Here is a 16,921-nt window from a genome sequence, read left to right as displayed (position 1 = left end):
CCCGCCTCATGGTGGCTAGTGATCCCAGGGATCATTCTTGCGACTACTCGGCTGCAGAAGAAGTGACAACAACAGTTTTCTAAACTGGACTTTCAATGGAAGCAGGAGGTAATAATTAAAGGAAGATCTCCATCCAGACAGAGAGACTTTTAAAACTGAAGAAAGATAAGGAAGACTTCTATAAAGAAGTTATCGATGCTTTTGTTCAGAAGGAGCGGCGCATGGACTTCATTTATAAGTAAAGGTAAGACCATAATAACGTTTTTTTAATTAAATGTGCTTTTCACGATGGTATGCTTACATCACACTCAAATTTATAAGCACAGGCCTAAATTTACCGCATGCCTTTGGTAAGCGCCAGAGTGAGAAGAGGTTTTAAATGAATTACCGCCCCGGCGCTAATTTTAAGGAAATACGGTATAAGTAAGAACTTTACACTACTTTATATTAGAAATGGCAACAGTGGAGGATGAATGTCACATAACAAGAAGATAGAGGAAAAGAAGAAGCTTATCCATTACGGTGTCGGCACGGATTACAAAGACGGATGCGCGCACATTTTCAGGAATTATGCAGATCCCAAATACAGATCAGCAGGTACCAGAAGGTAAGAAAAGTTGCCCACAAAACGGTGCATCCTGAAGAGACTGTCAGAAAGTGAGTTGAAGATGATGAGTAAAACATCATCTATGCAACATTTTGAGCAAAGAAGCAGCATTACATGTTATGTAGACCACAAGGAAGTCTTTTACACTTAGATAATAATAATATGACTCCTTTAATGCTCTGGTGCGCCTTTTGTATGAACATAGACCTGACTAAGTCCGCTCATCGGCAGTGCGCCTTATAATCCGGTGCGCCGTACAGTCCGTAAAATAGGGTAAATGCCACTGGCAATGGGCTAGGTATACATATGCTGCGCAGTTGTCATCATAACACTTAGATTCATATTGTGCGGCTGAATTGTGAGTGTAGGCAGCCTTTAGTCATTTGGTCAGTTTCATCTAAAATGCCTGCCAGCACTTGGGCCAAAATTTGCAGCGTAATAGCAAAGCTACACAAATAGACCTTAGGGAATGTAAGGAGAAGACAAGAGAAAAAGAACAACAAATGAGTGTCTGCAGTGCGGCCGTCTGCATTTTGATTGTTTAATTAGCTGCCTAGTAGGCTCCTTTAATTGACCCAAACAAAAGTCAACACACATTGACACCGACAGACTTCATTAACAGACTTGATTGAAGGACGTGCGGCAGCACATGGACACAACTTACTGACACCAAATCAAATCAATTCCTTCTGACATCAGAAGGAATTGATTTGATTTGGGAGAGCGTTGCATTGTAAAGAATCAATTGGTGCAGCAATGTCTGCGGCATGACCACAACCACCATATATGTGAAGCTGAGCCTGCAGGACACATGTAGCCATTAGCACCATGTGCTCGCCAGGACATGTAGCCATCAGCACCATGTGCTCGCCAGGACATGTAGCCATTAGCACCATGTGCTCGCCAGGACATGTAGCCATTAGCACCATGTGCTCACCAGGAAATGTAGCCATTAGCACCATGTGCTCGCCAGGACATGTAGCCATTAGCACCATGTGCTCGCCAGGACATGTAGCCATCAGCACCATGTGCTCGCCAGGACATGTAGCCATTAGCACCATGTGCTCGCCAGGACATGTAGCCATTAGCACCATGTGCTCGCCAGGACATGTAGCCATTAGCACCATGTGCTCGCCAGGACATGTAGCCATTAGCACCATGTGCTCGCCAGGAAATGTAGCCATTAGCACCATGTGCTCGCCAGGACATGTAGCCATTAGCACCCTGTGCTCGCCAGGACATGTAGCCATTAGCACCATGTGCTCGCCAGGACATGTAGCCATTAGCACCATGTGCTCGCCAGGACATGTAGCCATTAGCACCATGTGCTCGCCAGGACATGTAGCCATTAGCACCATGTGCTCGCCAGGACATGTAGCCATTAGCACCATGTGCTCGCCAGGACATGTAGCCATTAGCACCATGTGCTCGCCAGGACATGTAGCCATTAGCACCATGTGCTCGCCAGGAAATGTAGCCATTAGCACCATGTGCTCGCCAGGACATGTAGCCATTAGCACCATGTGCTCGCCAGGACATGTAGCCATTAGCACCGTGTGCTCGCCATGGAAATGTAGCCATTAGCACCATGTGCTCGCCAGGACATGTAGCCATTAGCACCATGTGCTCGCCAGGACATGTAGCCATTAGCACCATGTGCTCGCCAGGACATGTAGCCATTAGCACCATGTGCTCGCCAGGACATGTAGCCATTAGCACCATGTGCTCGCCAGGACATGTAGCCATTAGCACCATGTGCTCACCAGGACATGTAGCCATTAGCACCATGTGCTCACCAGGAAATGCGTTTACCGCTTTTGAACCGCTACTTATTAAATCAAGACCAAGTCCACCTGCAAATGGCTTTCATGTCAGCGAGACATACAGTACCGGACACACCTTTGGACACACCTTCTCATTCAATCTTTATTTTCATGACTATTTACATTGTAGATAGTCACATCACAACTAGGAATGAACACATGTGCAGTTATGTACTTAACAAAAAAAATAACTGAAAACATGTTTTATATTGTAGTTTCTTCAAAATAGCCACCCTTTGCACACTCTTGGCATTCTCTCGATGAGGGATGATACTTACTTTATTTGTCGCCATGGAGGCCAGGATTAGTAGCTAAAACTGCGGATGGAAGTTAGCTGCTAGCTGTACTGTGTGTTGCCAACTGATGTACAGAAGCACAAACCTCCATCGAGGGGTGTGATGTGATCGCTGCTTTGTGGTCATTTACTTTCTTTCAAGTTAGCGGAGGATCCTGCCTCGTCAATAGCTCACCGTGTTTTTACAACATGTGTGTTCATGCAAGGTAAACATTAGCAGTAGGAGTCAAATGTACAAACCCCGTTTCCATATGAGTTGGGAAATGGTGTTAGATGTAAATATAAACAGAATACAATGATTTGCAAATCATTGTCAAGCCATATTCAGTTGAATATGCTACAAAGACAACATATTTCATGTTCAAACTCATAAACATTTTTTTTTTTTGCAAATAATCATTAACTTTATAATTTGATGGCAGCAACACGTGACAAAGTAGTTGGGAAAGGTGGCAATAAATACTGATAAAGTTGAGGAATGCTCATCAAACACTTATTTGGAACATCCCACAGGTGTGCAGGCTAATTGGGAACAGGTGGGTGCCATGATTGGGTATAAAAGTAGATTCCATGAAATGCTCAGTCATTCACAAACAAGGATGGGGCGAGGGTCACCACTTTGTCAACAAATGCCTGAGCAAATTGTTGAACAGTTTAAGAACAACCTTTCTCAAGCAGCTATTGCAAGGAATTGAGGGATTTCACCATCTACGCTCCGTAATATCATCAAAGGGTTCAGAGAATGTGGAGAAATCACTGCAGGTAAGCAGCTAAGCCCGTGACCTTCCATCCCTCAGGCTGTACTGCATCAACAAGCCACATCAGTGTGTAAAGGATATCACCACATGGAACACTTCAGAAAGCCACTGTCAGTAACTACAGTTGGTCGCTACATCTGTAAGTGCAAGTTAAAAGTCTCCTATGCAAGGCGAAAACCGTTTATCAACAACACCCAGAAACGCCGTGGGCTTCGCTGGGCCTGAGCTCATCTAAGATGGACTGATACAAAGTGGAAAAGTGTTCTGTGGTCTGACGAGCCACATTTCAAATTGTTTTTGGAAACTGTGGACGTCGTGTCCTCCGGACCAAAGAGGAAAAGAACCATCCGGATTGTTCTAGGCGCAAAGTGTAAAAGGCAGCATGTGTGATGGTATGGGGGTGTATTAGTGGCCAAGACATGGGTAACTTACACATCTGTGAAGGCACCATTCATGCTGAAAGGTACATACAGCTTTTGGAGCAACATATGTTGCCATCCAAGCAACGTTACCATGGACGCCCCTGCTTATTTCAGCAAGACAATGCCAAGCCACGTGTTACATCAACGTAGTAAAAGAGTGCGGGTACTAGACTGGCCTGCCTGTAGTCCAGACCTGTCTCCCATTGAAAATGTGTGGTGCATTATGAAGCCTAAAATATGAGAAGGGAGACCCCCGGACTGTTGAACAACTTAAGCTGTACATCAAGCAAGAATGGGAAAGAATTCCACTTCAAAAATGTGTCTCCTCACTTCCCAAACCTTTACTGAGTGTTGTTCAAAGGAAAGGCCATGTAACACAGTGGTGAACATGCCCTTTCCCAACTACTTTGGCACGTGTTGCAGCCATGAAATTCTAAGTTCATTATTATTTGCAAAAAAAAAATAAAGTTTATGAGTTTGAACATGAAATATGTTGTCTTTGTAGCATATTCAACTGAATATGGCTTGAAAAGGATTTGCAAATCATTGTATTCCGTTTATATTTACATCTAACACCATTTTACAACTCATATGGAAACGGGGTTTGTAGTAGAGGACTTGGTGGCGCTCATGAGAACATGCATGTCCATGCAAGGTAAACATGAGTCAAATGTACTTACTAGTAGAGGACTTCATTGGCTTCGTGGCGCTCATAACGCACCGTCTCACACATGATCCTGCAGAAAGAGCAATAGAGGTTTAAAGACTAGTTAGAACATGGTTAGTGACAACAACAATAGAGGTTTAAAGACTAGTTAGAACATGGTTAGTGACAACAACAATAGAGGTTTAAAGACTAGTTAGAACATGGTTAGTGACAACAACAATAGAGGTTTAAAGACTAGTTAGAACATGGTTAGTGACAACAACAATAGAGGTTTAAAGACTAGTTAGAACATGGTTAGTGACAACAACAATAGAGGTTTAAAGACTAGTTAGAACATGGTTAGTGACAACAACAATAGAGGTTTAAAGACTAGTTAGAACATGGTTAGGGACAACATTATCAACACATCTTTGTGTTTGTTTGATTGTGTGAATGCTCCAGAACATTCTCACATGCTTTTCTACACCAACATTCATCTATCTATTCAACTTCTTCTTCTACAGATTTTGGCGCGCTCTACATTCCACATTTTTCATCCGATTCAAACAGTTCCAACTTCAAAACTGTTCAGTCTATTCGGGAATCACGGGCTTTCCCTTTTCAAATTCCAAAAATTCCCAGATTTCCCAGATTTCCAGGTTTTTAGGGACATTTTTCCCATTCAAAAATGAATTGGCCATTTTTCAAACTTCCACCATTTCCACATTTTTCAACCGATTCAAACAATTCCACCTTCAACACATTCCACTCATCCTGGACATTCAAACTATCATTTTCCAAGTTAAAAAAAATTCCAGGAATTCTGGGTTTTTTTCAACCCTTTTTTTCACCCTTTTTTCTGGCGACGACTCCTTCCACATTTTTTGACGCATTTTAACCGTCAAAACAAGTTGTTTTTTGAACTGAAAACATTTCCAGTTTTCCCGAAATTCCAGGAATTCCGTAATACTATTTCTCAATTAAAAATGTTACTACTTCAACATTTCTCGACCGATTTGAAAAATTCCAACACCATCTCATTCACAACATTCTAAATACTACGCATTTTCAAAAAAAATTCCCGCTTTTCCCGAAATTCCCAAGTTCCCATAGACATGAATGAAAAATGTTTCAAAGTTGCACAACTCCCAAATTGTTTATCCCATTCAAACCGTTCCAACTTCAAAATATTCAGCCTGTTTGGGAATTGTGTGCCCTACTTCAACAATTAGTCATTTTCAAGTTCAACTTCAGCATTGGAGCACTCACACACAATTCTGCTTCATCTAGTTCAGTGGTTCTTAACCTGGGTTCAATGGAACTCTAGGGGTTCGGTGAGTCGGCCTCAGCGGAGGTCAAGACACACCCGACTCATCGTGTAAATACAAACTTCTCCCTATCGGCATATTATGGATACCCCCAAACAATGTTCCCTCTAATTTTCCATCTGATCTGCAGGTGTGTCATTTGTTGTGAGTTCATGCACTGTGTTGGTTGTGTTCTTTGAACAAGGTGATGTTCATGCACGCTTCATTTTGTGCACCAGTAAAAAAAACATGTAACTTTGTCTTGAATTTGAAAAAAAAATAAAATATATATATATATTTTTTTTTCACTAAAGAAGGGTTCTGTGGATGCACATCTGAAACTGGTGGGGTTCGGTACCTCCAACAAGGTTAAGAACCACTGGTCTAGTTAAAACTATTTTACTGGTTGGTTTGTTGTTTATATGATAGATATCGGTTTCAGTTTTTCAGTTTCAGTTTATGCATACGATACAATGTAATGCATCACATATTTCCAGTTGTTTCATTACAGCACGTCCGAAAAGGAGTAGGAAGAAGCAGAGCTTATTTAATCCTACCCCTTTTTCATAGTATAGCAATTGTATCACATTTCCTTGTTCTCTGTTTGTAACAGAACAGTGAATAAAAAAATTAAAAATAAAACTAAAATACCATAAGTAAGTAAACAAATAATATATAAATAATCATTATATTTCTTTGCTTAATCCATTCCATAATTTAATTCCACATATGGATATGCTAATGTTTTAAATTAGATTTTCCTCCAAGGTTATATTTCTTCTTTTGTACATTCTTGGCTAGCAGGTTGTAGTTTGTTTAATACATCATTTTAGATGTCTGCAAATGCACCAAATCATTGAATTTCAGTATGTTTGATTCAATAAATAAAAGATTTGTATGTTCTCTATATCCAACATGATGTATTATTCTAATTGATCTTTTTTGTAACACAGTTAGTGAATGAAGTGTACATTTGTACCGTATTTTTCGGACTATAAGTCGCAGTTTTTTTCATAGTTTGGCCGGGGGTGCGACTTATACTCAGGAGCGACTTCTGTGTGAAATTTTACACTAATACACATTAGTGTAAAATATCAAATAATATTATTGATCTCATTCACGTAAGAGACTAAACGTATAAGTAATATTATTTATCTCATTCACGTAAGAGACTAAACGTATAAGTAATATTATTTATCTTATTCACGTAAGAGACTAGACGTATAAGTAATATTATTGATGTCATTGACGTAAGAGACTAAACGTATAAGTAATATTATTGATGTCATTGACGTAAGAGACTAGACGTATAAATAATATTATTGATGTCATTGACGTAAGAGACTAAACGTATAAGTAATATTATTGATGTCATTGACGTAAGAGACTAGACGTATAAGTAATATTATTTATCTTATTCACGTAAGAGACTAGACGTATAAGTAATATTATTGATGTCATTGACGTAAGAGACTAAACGTATAAGTAATATTATTTATCTTATTCACGTAAGAGACTAGACGTATAAGTAATATTATTGATGTCATTGACGTAAGAGACTAAACGTATAAGTAATATTATTGATGTCATTGACGTAAGAGACTAGACGTATAAATAATATTATTGATGTCATTCACGTAAGAGACTAGACGTATAAGTAATATTATTGATGTCATTGACGTAAGAGACTAGACGTATAAATAATATTATTGATGTCATTCACGTAAGAGACTAGACGTATAAATAATATTATTGATGTCATTCACGTAAGAGACTAGACGTATAAATAATATTATTGATGTCATTGACGTAAGAGACTAGACGTATAAGTAATATTATTGATGTCATTGACGTAAGAGACTAGACGTATAAATAATATTATTGATGTCATTGACGTAAGAGACTAGACGTATAAGTAATATTATTGATGTCATTGACGTAAGAGACTAGACATATAAGTAATATTATTGATGTCATTGACGTAAGAGACTAGACGTATAAATAATATTATTGATGTCATTCACGTAAGAGACTAGACGTATAAATAATATTATTGATGTCATTCACGTAAGAGACTAGACGTATAAATAATATTATTGATGTCATTGACGTAAGAGACTAGACGTATAAGATTTGATGGGATTCAGCGATTAGGAGTGACAGATAGTTTGGTAAACGTATAGCATGTTCTATATGTTATAGTTATTTGAATGACTCTTACCATAATATGTGAGGTTAACATAGCAGTTGGTTATTTATGCCTCATATAACGTACACTTATTCAGCCTGTTGTTCACTATTCTTTACACATTTTAAATTGCCTTTCAAATGTCTATTCTTGCTGTTGGCTTTTATCAAATACATTTACCCAAAAATTGCGACTTATACTCCAGTGCGACTTATATATGTTTTTTTCCTTCTTTATTATGCATTTTCGGCCGGTGCGACTTATACTCCAGCGCGACTTATAGTCTGAAAAATACGGTAGTTATTTCCCCATATTTCTGCACAATAACTCAGATATGTAACACTAGTGAGTTCTTATGTTGTATATTTTTCACAAGAGATTTCCAGTTGATTTTATCATCTATTATTACACCCAAAAATGTGTTTTATTTTACACTTTCAATGTTTACTCCGCCTATTTGTATTTGTGTTGGACTTTCCTGAAAAATGCTTGCAACAAGAAGAATACATGATATATTAATAACCAGGGATGTAACGATATGAAAATGTCATATCACCAAAATGATCACGGTTATTATTATCGCAGTATTGTTGTATGTGCTGAAAAAGTACGAATACACACGGTGAAATAGTTTGACCAAGTCATTTTTTTGAATAGACGTAGACTTTGTTAGAAAACCCACTAATTGACATGTTTTGTGTTTGTAATGCTTGAGTGATAGTGTTTATGTCTTAATATGTTATCTGTTTTTAAAGGCTAGCTTTGACTGTTTGTAATATTGCTTTGTACTGTAGAACTTTAAGATTCATTTAAATGACAAGTGCATAAAAAATGATTTATTATTTCTGGCGTCCTACTTTTCCGCGGTCCTCGAGTGGACCTAAAAAACACCTGTCACGTATTCCTCTGAGTATAGAACGATCACGCTGTTCTAGGGTTGTACGGTATACCGGTATTAGTATAGTACCGCGATACTAATTAATCCTATTCGGTACTATACGGCCTCTAAAAGTACCGGTGTACCTGCGTTAGCATTATAAACTTACAATGGCATTCTTTTTGTATTGTTTCACTTTCACAAATTCCTCAGTAAATTCACCAAAACGTCAGCGTGGAATTATTGAGTCTGTTTAGCTGATTGGAGAACTAGCTTGCGCAGCGAGTGGGTCCATGACAATGACTTCTGTTTTGTTTGATCAGCCGTTTTACTGCCGTGTGACAGGCACCGACTGGAAACAAAGTATGTAAAGAAAGATTTACAAAATATTTCTGTGTAAATAACTCATTTCACAACGTATACATCTGCGGCTTATAGTCCGGTGCGCCTAATATATTGAACAATATTTTTTTGTTTTGAAAAGCATTGGGTGCTGTATAGTCAATGATGTAACACTGTTGCTTCCTGAGGTTAGCATTTTCCCAAGGCAGAGGCTTTTCCCGCCTCCTGTGAACAAAAGAATGTCAACCATCCCCATCCAGGCTTTTCCCAGGCAGCCTTCCGGAAAGGACTCATAACATCACAGACAGACTCTTAACTTCTACAGTAAGTCATCAAAAGCCAAAGCCAGGGGGGACACATGCCAGAACCACAGCAAGGGAAAACAAGACATTTTGTTGACATGAAGGTAAAAATGATCTCTAACATCATCTTATGGTCACTAGGATGTCTGCAAGCCGGCCTACAAGGTTTTACCAAGCCAAAGCTGGCAAAAGTGGCAGTGGAGACCACAGCGACATTCCACAGCATCCCAGCACAAGGAGCAGGCGGGGCGGCGGGGGGGAAGGGTCACTAAATGGAATGTTCCAGCTTACTTGTTGTACATTGTTCAGTATAATCCACACGTATGCACACTGCATGGCATCACATGCACTGCTGGGAAAGTCATGTGCACATTCGGTGACACGGCAACCCAAAGATGGTTAGGGTACAGTATTTTCAGGACTGTAAGGCACACTTCAAATCCTTTCATTTTCTCAAAACTGGACAGTGCGCCTTATAACCTGATGCGCCTAATCATTTTGGTTGTGCTTACCGACCTCAAAGTTATTTTATTTGGTACATGGTGGAATGATAAGTGTGACCAGTAGATGGCAGTCACACATAAGAGATACATGTAGACTGCAATATGACTCAAGTAAACAATACCAACATTTAATAAGTTCCATTGAAAATATAGAACATTACATACAGCGCTCAAAAATCTATCAAAATGTTTTAGTAGGACTTTGGTAAGCTATGAAGCCACACCACTTGATGGATTGTACTGTGCTTCAACATAGGAGTATTATTATGCTGTGTGTATAAGGTAAGACATCATCTGGCATTTTGTTTCACAATATTATGCAAAAGCAACTTTTTATTACCTTCTGGTACCTGCTGATCTGTATTTGGGATCTGCATAAATCCTGAAAAATTGTGCGCGTCCGCCTTTGTAGTCCGTGACGACATCGTATTCGATAAGCTTCTTCTTTGTCTCTATCTTCTTGTTATGTCACATTCATCCTCCACTGTTGCCATTTCTAATATAAAGTAGTGTAAAGTTCTTACTTATATCTGTCAGTGAACTCACCATGAAAGCACTAAAACATACCGGTGTGGTGAGTTTACATTATTCACCCAAGGAACTTTAGTTATTAGAGAGTTTTTCACGGGACACATGATTAAAATGTCATTAAAACAGTTAGCTCCATCTTTTGACACTTCTTCCACTCCCGTCCTTGCACGCTACACCGCTACAACAAAGATGACGCTGTCCAAGTGGAGGCACGTAAATAAGAGCGCCCACAAAACTGAAGAGACTGTCAGAAAGTGAGTTGAAGATGATGTGTAAAACATCATCTATGCAACATTTTGAGCAAAGAACCAGCATTACATGTTATGTAGACCACAAGGAAGTCTTTTACACTTAGAAAAAAAAAAAATAATAATATGACTCCTTTAATGCGCCTTATAATCCAGTGCGCCTTATATATGAAAAAAGATTGAAAATAGACCATTAGTAAGTAAAATATTCCAAAAGTACCTACGCCAACTAGAGTCTTCACATGTTTAATGTTCATGTATCCATTTAATTTGTTATTTTATGTATTTCATTTATTTCTGCTTGTATAACTACAAATGATGTCTATAAAATGTATTCTGTGATAGTATTTGTATCTGGAACAGATGAATTGGATTTGCTTTAGTTCTTCTTCATGTTTCCTATGATTAGACCTTCGCCTGACCTTTTGGAATAGATTAAAGCGGACCTGGGCAAAATAGGGCCCGTGGGCCACATGCGGTCCGTTAACATTTCCAATCCGGCCCGCTGGAAGTTTTACATCATTTATTTAGAACTTTAACATCAAAACTGTCGGCACCATTGTGATGTGCAGTGCTGTTTTTAAATGAGCGTAAATCTTGGACTTTAGAAAGTATTTCAATGCTTGAAGTCTGCACTTTTGGGTGTTGTAGGAGTTATTAGGGTGATGTAGGTCACAGCAGCTCAGAGCAGGAACAAAGCAGAGTGTTTACAGAGCAGCCAGCCACAAACACAGATATTTACATGATAATAAATCACATTGTAGGTGTTTATTACACTTTGCATTCATATTTTGCTGTTTGTTACATTTTTGCTGTGTTTTGCTTGGTCTGAGAAGTAAAATATGTTGTTAATATTCAGTGTTTTATTGTTCATAATTAATATCACTTTCTTTAATTTAATTTAATTTTGGGTGTCCCATTCAGTAAAAACTGTAAAATTCCATTCCGTTTTTTGAGGAGGTCTGTCATAACAATTGTAGAACTCTATTGTGACTTTTGGTATTAGTGTTCCTAAAAAGGGAGCCAAAGACATTTTTACAGCTAAAATGTGTATCTATCATTCATACCAGGGGTGTCCAAACACGGAAAAATGTAAGCATGCGGGGGCCATTTTGATATTTTTCATTTTCAAACCTTAAGAAAATATATGGTTTTTTTTTTTTTCAACCTTTAGGGCTCCCGGGGACCATAAAGGGTCTCAGTCATTAAAATGTTAAAAATAAGTCAAATTATTATTATTTTTTATTTAACGCTTACAGTAAATCTCTATATCAACTTCAGATTGATATAAAGTAAAAAAAAAAAAAAAAGGTTTTATGCCTTTTCTGTCAAAGACAACTTTGTTTTTTATAGTAAAACTGAAATATGCAGTATTTAGTAATTAGAGCCTTAAAAGATCAATAATGCAGGATACCATTGATTAAAATTATTTAATATTTTTGAGTAATCACAGTGAAAAGTTAAATAAAATCCTACTAAATATATTTGGGATCCAAAAGGTCTCCCACTCATAAAGTGATACATTTTTATTAGGTTTTTTTTTACTTTTAACACTTAAATTACGAGATCAACTTCAGATATATTTGTCCATTTTATGTTTGAACTATTATTTTGTTTGTTTTATGCTCTTTTGTCAAAGAAAACGTTGATGATTGTATATGGCTACTACACAATATATGCAATATTTACCATATAAAACATTTTAAAATGATATTTTTTAAGTAATAATTCATTATAACATAGATTTTTAGTCTTTTTTTTTTTTTTTTAGCAATGGCAAAAAAAAGAAAAAGAAATCAAGACCAAAGAAAAAAAAAAAAACTTTGTGGCAACATTGCAACTTTTTCTTGTTAGATTTCACCTCATTCCACTTTTTTTTAAATATTTTTTTAAATTGTTGCAATATTATCAATTTTGCAATTTTTGCAGAATGTGTGGCGGGCCGGTAAACAATTAGCTGCGGGCCGCACTTTGGACACCCCTGATGTATACACACATCAACCTTGGCCCCCCCAGAGACATATTTCCTCTCAATGTGGCCCCCGAGTGGAAATATTTGCCCAGCTCTGGATTCAAGTGTCAACTTTTGTAGAAGATGCAAGTAAATTCCGGTGTTGAAGTTACCTCAGCTGGTGCTCACGCAGGTTGGACAAGGCCTCCATCCCGTGAAGATAGGAGTAGACAATCTCCAGGTCCTGAGGACAGATGACAAAGTAACCATCAGGCACAGGGAAGAAGGGAAATGTACCAATATTTACAAGCAGGCAAAATGCTCACATTTAACTCCTAGAAGTAGACGAGGAATGAAAGTGACAGCAAGTGAATAAACCAGCGACAAAAAGCACCATGAACAAGTAGTTATACGTATGTGTGCCACACACAACTTTACAGTGGAAAACTACACATTGCGTATGAACTGGCCATTCAATGTCTTTCTAAAGTGACTGAGTGAGTAGTGGGAGTCCAAGTGAAGAGGTGATACAGCTCCGCCACTGTGTTGATACACACTGACCGCCAGTCTAGTCAATGTCTGCGTGACGCCACCATACTCGCGCTATTGGATGATGTACAAAAGTGGACTGTGTTGGGACACCACTGCAGTGAAAAGAGACGTCGCGGTCTGAGGTTCTGTTTGTCAGCCTTGACTCTCCAATGAACACGACGTGTGGTCTGATGACATACTTGATACAACCATGTCTGATACCATACTTGATACAACCATGTCTGATGACATACTTGATACAACCATGTCTGATACCATACTTGATACAACCATGTCTGATGACATACTTGATACAACCATGTCTGATACCATACTTGATACAACCATGTCTGATACCATACTTGATACAACCATGTCTGATACCATACTTGATACAACCATGTCTGATGACATACTTGATACAACCATGTCTGATGACATACTTGATACAACCATGTCTGATGACATACTTGATACAACCATGCCATCTTACATTTCCTTGCTGGGTTCAAAGCAACGTCGGTTGAACATTTCATATCACAGTTATTGTGGCCAAAATGATCATGTTTATTAGGGACCGAGTCCCTTTGTTTATTAGGGACCGAGTCCCTTTGTTTATTAGGGACCGAGTCCCTTTGTTTAGTAGGGACCGAGTCCCTTTGTTTAGTAGGGACCGAGTCCCTTTGGGACAGAGGACCCAATTGTATTTCTAGCGTTTTATTATTATACCGCCGCCTCTTGGAGCTGTAATTTGACCCCTTAACATGCTTCAAATTGGACACACACATCAGGACTGGCGAAAATTGCGATCTAATCAAAAAACCAAACCCCAAAACAAAAATTGCGCTCTAGCGCCCCCTAGGAAGAAAACACAGACAAAACTGCCTGTAACTCCCAGTAGGAATGTTGTAGAGACAAGAACAAAAACCTCTCACTTAGACCTAGATTTCATACACTGACAACCCCCAGCAAAAATCAACAGGAAGTTTGCAATTCCCCCTTCAAAACAAAAGTTGTGTAAAAAGAGTCACCTTTTTTCAAACATTATCTCCTCTGAGCGCGTTTGTCGTGTCGGCTTCAAATTAGCACAGGAGAGAGATTGAACCCTTCTGATTAAAAGTTGATGGAAGAGTTTTAATTACTGCTCCGGTTTGGATTTTATGAGCCCTCAAAGTCGGTCCCGTCCATCGCTGCTTGCAGCTTTAATTATTATTATTGTGGTATGGCTGTGTGCTTGAAAAGCAGTGAAGTTGGCACGTTGTGTAAATGGTAAATAAAAAGAGAATACAATGATTTGCAAATCCTTTTCAACTTATATTCAATTGAATAGACTGCAAAGACAAGATATTTCATGTTCACACTGACAAACTTCATTTTTTTTTGCAAATAATCATAAAATTAGAATTTAATGGCAGCAAAAATGTAGTCAGAGGGGCATTTTTACCAGTGTGTTACATGGCCTTTCCTTTTAACAACACTCAGTAAACTGAGGAGACACATTTTTGAAGTGGAATTCTTTCCCATTCTTGCTTGATGTACAGCTTAAGTTGTTCAACTGTCTCCCTTCTCAGATTTTAGCCTTCAACCTTTTCCAGCAGTCATTGGTGTACTGACCATGGCATTACTGTCCTCCATTGGCCTGCCAACTCCCCTGACCTCAACCCCATAGAGAATTTGTGGGGTATTGTGAAGAAGAAGCTGAAAGACACCAGTTAAGCTAAAGCCCGCTATTGAAGCATCCTGGGCATCCATAACACCTCAGCAATGCCACAGGCTGATTGCCTCCATGCCACCTCAGCAATGCCACAGGCTGATTGCCTCCATGCCACCTCAGCAATGCCACAGGCTGATTGCCTCCATGCCACCTCAGCAATGCCACAGGCTGATTGCCTCCATGCCACCTCAGCAATGCCACAGGCTGATTGCCTCCATGCCACCTCAGCAATGCCACAGGCTGATTGCCTCCATGCCACCTCAGCAATGCCACAGGCTGATTGCCTCCATGCCACCTCAGCAATGCCACAGGCTGATTGCCTCCATGCCACGCCGCATTGATGCAGTAATCCGTGCAAAAGGATTCCCAACCAAGTACTGAGTGCATTCATTGACATTTTTAAATCATTGACTTTGTTTTGCTGTTATAAATCTTTTTTTTTTACTTGGTCTGAGGAAATATTCTAATTTTTTGAGATATGATTTTTGAGTTTTCTTAAGCTGTATGCCATAATCAGCAATATTAAAATAATAAAAGGCTTGCAATATTTCAGTTGATGTGTAATGAATCCAGGATGTATGACATTTTTGTTGTTTTAATTGCATCACAGAAAATAAAGAACTTTATCACAATATTCTAATTTTCTGAGACAGTCCTGTATTTTATGCCACTCCCTCTTTGTCTCATTTTGTCCACCAAACTTTTTATGCTGTGCATGAATACACAAAGGTGAGCTTTGTTGACGTTATTGACTTGTGTGGAGAGCTAATCAGGCATATTTGGTCACTGCTTGACTGCAAGTTAATGACTGCTAACATGCTATTGAGGCTAGCTGTATGTACATATTGCATCATTATGCCTCATTTGTAGCTATATCTGAGCTCATTTAATTTCCTTGACTTATGTCCTCTGTGTGTTTCATTTATATTTGCATGACACATTATCTGTATGTAATATTGGCTGCATTACTGATTGTGTGCCATGTTGTTCCAGACCACAGCAAAAGTTACCCAGCCTGCCATTTCCTTTACCTTGGACACACACATATACGTATATATTTGACCATTCTAAGACAGTCATTTAGAGGAGTTACCTCACCCTCTGAGAAGCCTCCATTTTACTACGGTTTTCTAATGTTGTAAAAATGTGTGAAATAAATATTACATTTCAACCTTTCTGTCAATGAAGATTTGTGTCAGCCTGCGACAAATAGTCATTTTGATAGTAGGCTAATATAGACACTTACATCATGTGTTGTCTTCATTATAACACTTATATAAGACTTTTAAAGTCATTTTGATAGTAGGCTAATATAGCTAATATAGACACTTACATCATGTGTTGCCTTCATTATAACACTTATATAAGACTTTTAAAGTCATTTTGATAGTAGGCTAATATAACTAAAATAGACACTTACGTCATGTGTTGACTTCATTATATCACTTATAGTAGTGACAGACAGATTTTTTGTAGAGATGTCTGATAATATTGGCCTGCCGATGTTATCGGCCGATAAATGCTTTAAAATGTAATATCGGAAATTATCTGTATCGTTTTGTTTTTTTTATCGGTATCGATTTTATTATCTTTATTTTTTATTTGTTATTAAATAAACATAAACAACACAAGATACACTTACAATTAGTGCACTAACCCACAAAACCTCCCTCCCCCATTTACACTCATTCACACAAAAGTGTTGTTTCTTTCTGTTATCAATATTCTGCTTCCTACATTATATATCAATATATATCAATACAGTCTGCAAGGGATACAGTCCGTAAGCATTATATATCAGTATATATCAATACAGTCTGCAAGGGATACAGTCCGTAAGCATTATATATCAGTATATATCAATACAGTCTGCAAG

The 16,921-nt window shown here is 38.4% G+C and overlaps 1 protein-coding gene across 8 annotated transcripts in view; it reads right to left on the bottom strand.

Moving 5' to 3' along the window:
- Positions 1-16,921, bottom strand: part of rapgef2b (Rap guanine nucleotide exchange factor 2b) — a 386,003-nt gene that overhangs the window by 280,664 nt on the left and 88,418 nt on the right. For all 8 annotated transcript variants that reach the window (XM_062039897.1, XM_062039899.1, XM_062039900.1 and 5 more), the window contains exons 2-3: positions 12,974-13,044; positions 4,586-4,642 (exon numbers count right to left, since the gene is read on the bottom strand). In XM_062039897.1, coding sequence (XP_061895881.1) covers positions 4,586-4,642; positions 12,974-13,044 — 128 coding nt within the window. The remainder of the gene's footprint in view (positions 1-4,585; positions 4,643-12,973; positions 13,045-16,921) is intronic.

Source organism: Entelurus aequoreus, linkage group LG28 (genome assembly GCF_033978785.1).
Source record: "Entelurus aequoreus isolate RoL-2023_Sb linkage group LG28, RoL_Eaeq_v1.1, whole genome shotgun sequence".
Lineage (NCBI taxonomy): Eukaryota > Metazoa > Chordata > Actinopteri > Syngnathiformes > Syngnathidae > Entelurus > Entelurus aequoreus.
The sequence above is the reverse complement of the archived record's forward strand: the minus strand, read 5'-3'. Positions and strand labels throughout refer to the sequence as shown.